Here is a 6,648-nt window from a genome sequence, read left to right as displayed (position 1 = left end):
CCTTCTCTCGTTGACTTGAACCCAGGGAGGGGAAAGAGTGTCCCATCTTCCTTACTCCTACTTAAAACCACCTCGCCCCCATCTCAAGGCACTGACACTTTGATTAGAGGCTTTATTGAATGATTTGAGGGAAAGGGGCAACTTTTCCGAGGGATGAGGAAAACCAGAGGTTACTTTTTCTAGGAGATGCCTCTGCTCACCAGGCTAGAAGAACCTGAAAGAGATGCTTGTGAAACTGTGTTGGGAACGTGAATCAGGTGGTGGTGAAGGTTGGGTGCTCCCTGAGGGCCAGAGCCCTTCGAGAGCACTATGAGAGTAATGGGATTCTAGGTTATACAGAGTCCCCCCATGCAAAGTCCAGCATAACCTAGAGCCCCGCTAAATGACAGGTGGAAACCCCTCACCTACAGTGGGACTTCTTGCCGGAGTGGGGTGCTCTGGGTACAGCTCGAAGAAGGGGCAGTTCTGTGGATCATGCTGGAGGGGGCTAGCTTCGCGGTAGAGAAGGTTGCAGGGATTTTGACATTAGGCAAGGTTGGAGGACACAGGCTGAGAGCGGAGTTGTTCAGAGCCCTCAGCCGTCTCCGCCTTACCCAGATCCGGGTGTTCCAGAACACAGTGCGCCACGTAAGCCGGGTGGCTGTGCAGGCTCTTGCATTTCTTGCAAAAAAGGATCTCGCAGCGCGCACAGCCCCCGAGGCGCGGAGACCGTGGCGTCTCCAGCACGCACGGCTCCTCCGGAAGGCTTCGCTTCCTGCGGCCGGGAACCCGAGCTCTCAGTGCCCTGGGCCTTCCATCCTCCCTGGGGCTCAGCACCCGGGTCCTGGTGCGGGACCAAGGAGCATCCTCACCTTTCGGCAGGAGCAGCCAGGCTGCCCAGCAGCGCGAAGGGGCTGAACCAGCCCCAGAAGCCGCTGTCTGAGCGCCGCAGTAGCGCCACCTGCTGGGTGCTGGACTCCTGGCGCAGTGGGTAGTAGGACACCGAGAGCCGCTCGCGGCCTTGCACCTCCGCCTGGCGCGTCTCCTCCGCGTCCTCTGCCGCGCTATCTGCGGTCACATCCTCGTCGTCCTCCTCAGACCTCTCCTCCTCTTTCTCCTGAGCCGCCTCCTTGGCGCAAGGCTCCTCCAGCTCCTTCTTCCACAAGGGGGTCTTCACACCTGCGAGCGAAGAGGAGCTCAGCGCTGTACCTTTGTCCCTGGTGGAGGACCTGGGAACACTTGACTGTGCAGGGTTCTGAAGGACGGTGTGTGTGAGATGCCCCGGACCAGCTGGACTCCTTGAGAGGGTTTCAGAGTATGGAACATTCCCCGGGGAAGCAGGGCTGCTCCCAGGCACTGCCAAGCTAAGGATTTGGGACAAGTGACCTCATTTCTGTCAGGCCGTTTCCTCATCTGTGTAGTGAGGTGAAGTAGTGCCTCACCACCTTTCTTTTCTTTTTCTTTACTTTCCTTTTTTAATCTCGGTTCTGAAGATTGCACCCGGTACCTTACTCTACCACTGAACGGCATCCCCAGATCACCACTTTCTTCTAATTGGCTCTAGGGGTGCCTGATCTCTGGGTAGGCTATCAGTAAACATTAATTGCATGAGTTGTCTTTTAATAGGTGGTTGTTTGTATTTTGTTTACTATATGAGTTTTCCCTCCTCAAAGTGGGACTTGTCTTAGGGAGCCCCAGCAACACTGGTGGTAGGGTAGACAGGACTCTTTGTGATTCCTAAAGCTATCTGTATAGCTATCTGTATAGACAGAACAGAAAAAAAGATCCTTTCCATGAACCAATCAATTAGGAAAGAGCTGCCCTGGAGGTGGACAAATTAAGAAGAGATGCCTCTTCCTTCGGGCATGACCCAATTGCCAGTAGATTTTAAACACTACTGCCCACTCTTGCTGGCACTTTTGTGTTGAGTTGTGGCTCTCAACACTTTTGTTCAGGGCATGAGCTCCATAACTTCAAGCTAATGTGGAAGCTGGTGTCCACCTGTCAGCAAACATTCATTCACCCAGCACCTGTGTCTGGAGAGCTAGATTTATCATGAGAAGAAAAGGGAAGGCACAATTCTGGGAGTTTGTCCTGGAAGGTCAAGAAAAACTCCTAGCCAGGCAGGGTACTCTGAGGGAGAAAGAGTGCAAATTGGAGGCCAGCCTCAGTAAATTATCAAACCCTGTCTCAAACTTAAAAATAAAAAGAACTGGGGGTTAGAGCAACTAATTGCTCAGCATGTGTAAAGCTCCAGATTTGATCCTCACTATTGCAAAAAATAATTATTATTATAAAAGAAAAAAAAGTATAGATCCCTTTCCATCCTATTTAAGCAAAAGGGAATGATAATTGCTATTCTAATCCCTGTGTATCCGGCACCAACTGTGTGTAGTCATTGTTCTCTTCCTACATCAGATCCCTTAATCTCCACAACCCTCTTAGGTAGGTGATGCACAGGTAATAGCGGGGCTTCTGAATGTGATCCAGAATGTTTGAAATCTTTAAGGAGAAGTTGTTTCAAAGGTTCTGCCTGTTCTTGATATTGCTAAAAGTGGAAAACCAGGGGTCCATTGCACTTTTACCTAGGAAAAGAGATTAAATAATCTTCTGGTTTTGAAAGGCCAAGCCTGGTATGCAGCCAGAAAGGAGTGCTAGGGACATTTCAGGAGGAAGGGGAACAGAAAATGGGTTTGAAAAGGAAGGATGGGACTTGGAGTCCAGCTTGTCCTTCATCAGTGGACACCACTGAACAATCTGATGGAGGGACATGCTCAGAGCTGTTTTAAGATGTTCCCTCTGACAAGACGGAGGAGTACTTAAGAGTCATTACAATGGTCCAGGCCATAGAAGACAGAGATTCAAACAGAAGCAAGCTAGAAATAAAGGAGATGTCAAGAATATCCCAGAAGAAGTTGGGCATGGTGGTGCACACCTGTAATCCCAGAGACTCAGGAGATTAAAGCAGGAGGACTGCAAGTTCAAAGACAGCCTTGGCAATTTAGTGAGGCCATCCGTAAGTAACTCAGTGAGATCCTGTCTCAAAATAAAAAATAAAAGGGCTGGGGATATGGCTTAGTGGTTAAGCGCCCCTGCGTTCAATCCCCAGTACCAAAAAACAAACAAACAAGAAAAAGGAGAAAGGAAAAGGCTTGTAGCTATGAAGATAGGTAATTGAGAAAAGGCTCAACTTCTATTCTGGGGTTACCATGGTGATGGGTGAGTTGGTCCAGGCTGGGGTCAAGATGCCCTATCCTCTGGCCCCTGCCTACCACCAGCCCCACTCACCATACTTATCCATTCTTTCCAAGGCTGTGTGCCTGCTTCTCCAGATCAGGGACTGGGATGGTGAGCAAGTGCCCAGAACCCATAGAACTTGATCTGGTCTCCACTCTCTGTTGGATCACAGGGGGGTGGGGTTAGAACCTCATCTGCTGCTGGGGCTCCACTCTGGAATAATTGCCTTTTCTAGAGCCTCCAGAGGCACTCAAAGTCCTGGGGTCCCCCACCTTTCCTCTGGGGAAGGTGTTAAAGGAGACTAGAGTGGGTCTTTGGTCCCTGATAAGCAGAGTTTAAATCCTAGCTCTATCATATAAATATTCATGCTATCTGACCTTCAGCAAAAAATCATTGCACAGAACAATTTGGCTAGGCGACCATCACTGGAGGCTACTTCTGAACATGGACACCATGAACAATCCTGAGTCATTCCCCAGGATCTCATGCCCCTGGCAGGTACATCTGAGGCGATACTGTGACTTTTAGGGGGGCATCCTACCAAAACACCATAACAAGAGTCCCCCCAGGCCCACTATCCATATCATTCTGCCCACCCCCCCAACCCTGATCTGTCCAGCAGTCCTTTGCTATCTTAGGGTGTACATTCCCTCTCTTAGGGTGTACATTCCCTCTCTTAGGAGCAAGACTTTGAGTTTTGTGGGATTTTTGTAAAAACTCAAATTATAATAAAAACATTGATAATAAAAGCAGATTGATTGTCCTAACAGTCATCAGGAAAACAGTAGAGCCAGCAGGCAATTCCAGCAGCAGCAAGAACAGCCATTGAGAGACCCTCTAAAGGGCCACTGATAATGAATGCAAACTCAGAATTCACTAGTTGTCTATCCATAAGACACAGTTTAAAGTCAGAAGAGAGCTGGGCACTTTGGGGCATGCATGGAATCTCAGTTAGTTGGGAGGCCAAGACAGGAGGATCACAACTTTGAAGCGAGCTTAGGCAATGTAGCAAGGCTGTTTCACTGTAAAAAATAAGTGGGTAGAGCAACCCTGGATTCAACCCCAGTACTTGAGGAAAAAATAACAAAATACCTTGGGTGCAGTAGCACAAAATACTCAGGAACTCAGGAGGCTGAGGCAGGAGGATTGCAAGTCTGAGCCAGCAGAGTATCTTAGTGAGGCCCTAAGCAATTAGCAAGACCCTGTCTCAAAATAAAATATATATATACATAAATAAATAAAAATAAAGGGCTGGAGATTTGCTGGGAGCCATTAGCCAAGTAGGTATGACAATTTCCTTGCCAGCGTACCCCATGTTGCTGACATTTTGCAGTGACATTGAATGTAGTTGACCTTGCTCAAGGACCAGGGCGGATTAGGGTGTTCCCGGTTTAACATAATCGGGTTTAGGGCGTTCCCAGTTTAGGTTCCAGGTTTAAGGTTTAAGATTATTCCTGCTGGGAATAGGGCGTATCCTGCTGCCTAAGTTCCCCTTGAGTTCTCACGGGATTCAGACAGTATATTTTGGAAGACAGATGCCCAGAGAGGAGAATTTGGGAGAGAACGTGGATTTTGGGCAGAGAACGTGGATTTCCCCAGAACGTGATTGTAGACGGCTGGTGTGAGTTCGGGAATAAAGAGTTGCTGTTTGAATCTACAAGCTGTGTGGTGGCTCCTGATTGTGTGCCCAGCCAGACTGCAGCATTTGTGCCCAGCCAGACTGTGGCAGAGATTTAGCTCAGTGGGAGAGCATCCCTGGGTTCAATTCCCCAAACAAAAACTAAACAAAATAAAATTGGAAGAGAATGAGCTATACTTATTGGCAAGTTGGAGAATTATTCTCTGCGGTTCATAAAATCGTGTCTAGAGAACAAGATGAAGTCAGTTACCAAAAGTAAAGCTACATTTTTTCATATTAAACTTTAATTTTTAAATTAATAGTATAAATACCTTATTAACTTCTAATTACTAGGTATAACAGATATACAGTATTCATTTTAATTGAGCAATAGAGAGCATAAAAGAAAATGTATCAGTAAGGTAGCATGTAAGCGCCACCGTATGGGGATTATCTGTAACAACATTTTACATTTGTATAACAAAAGGGAACGGGAGCTCTTGAACTTTGAGCATATGTCATCAAAGCTGTATTTAAGCTGGTCAAATATTAGAATGCCCAAGTAGTAATGACTCAAACTTCATAAAATTTATTCATTCACTGAATTAATCTGAAGGCAGAGGGCTCTAGGATTGGCTCAATGTCTGGATGAAGTTATTAACAGCCTTGTACATTCTATTTTTCCCCCTCTGCCTTCCTTATCTCCTTTTGGATGTAGAACGACTTGCTGCAACTACAAGCATCATGACCTCATGTGGACCATGACCATGATCATGAGTTTTCAGAAGCCCTCCCACAGACTTCTCATTGAGTCTCAATAGCCAGAATTGAGACACAAACCCATTCCTAAATCAACCAGTACCAAAAAGAAATGGGATTGTCCTGACCTTTTAAACTTCTTTCCTTGTCCCCAAAGGAAAAAAGGGCCAGGCAGGCTCCAGGACTTAAGAACTCTTAGGAAACAGAAAACCCTCTAATCACTGAAAATGAACACTACATCTTCTGCAAATAGGACAGTGTGGGGACAGAAGACTATCCTTCTTCCTTCTTTCCCTGCCTTTCTGCTACCCAACCACTGGTCTCATCCCTCCTTGCCCAATTCCGGGCAGTTCCTTGGATCCAGGGTACACTTGCTGGGAGCCATTAGCCAAGTAGGTATGACAATTTCCTTGCCAGCGTACCCCATGTTGCAGTGACATTGAATGTAGGTGACCTTGCTCAAGGACCAAGGCGGATTAGGGTGTTCCCGGTTTAAGATAATCGTGTTTAGGGCGTTCCCAGTTTAGGTTCCAGGTTTAAGGTTTAAGATTATTCCTGCTGGGAATAGGGCGTATCCTGCTGCCTGAGTTCCCCTTGAGTTCTCACGGGATTCAGAGTATATTTTGGGAGACAGAAGCCCAGTGGAGGTGGATTTGGGCAGAGAACGTGGATTTCCCCAGAACGTGTTTGTATACGGCTGGTGTGAGTTCGGGAATAAAGAGTTGCTGTTTGAATCTACAAGCTGTGTGGTGGCTCGTGATTTTGTGCCCAGCCAGACTGCGGCATACACTGAAATCTGGGGGTCAGTAATTGCCTCCACAGTCTAGGAACTGGATGGTCCACTACTAGCCTCTCTTTCCTGAGGATGTTCACCCTCCAGGAGGCCTGCTGTACCAGATCTTAGATACCATATTGTTGCTGTGGGTCCCTCAGCTATACTCAGTCACGGTGGGTATGGACGTGGAGTCAAGACACAGACATCGAGAACTGGTGAGAGCAGGCAGGTGACAGACCTCCAGTGGACCTCCTGCAAGCTCATTTAATGCGGAAGAGGT

General features: G+C 47.5%; 1 protein-coding gene across 1 annotated transcript; it reads right to left on the bottom strand.

The window, feature by feature from the left end:
- Positions 1-164: 164 nt before the first annotated feature.
- Positions 165-3,386, bottom strand: CUNH17orf50 (chromosome unknown C17orf50 homolog). The gene is made up of 3 exons (XM_048787819.1): positions 3,268-3,386; positions 852-1,158; positions 165-754 (listed from the first exon to the last, which is right to left on the bottom strand). The coding sequence occupies exons 1-3, from the start codon at positions 3,278-3,280 to the stop codon at positions 526-528; spliced, it is 549 nt and encodes a 182-aa protein (XP_048643776.1). The 5' UTR covers positions 3,281-3,386; the 3' UTR covers positions 165-525.
- Between the last annotated feature and the right edge of the window lie 3,262 nt (positions 3,387-6,648).

This window comes from Marmota marmota, unplaced genomic scaffold (genome assembly GCF_001458135.2).
Source record: "Marmota marmota marmota unplaced genomic scaffold, marMar, whole genome shotgun sequence".
NCBI lineage: Eukaryota > Metazoa > Chordata > Mammalia > Rodentia > Sciuridae > Marmota > Marmota marmota.
The sequence above is the reverse complement of the archived record's forward strand: the minus strand, read 5'-3'. Positions and strand labels throughout refer to the sequence as shown.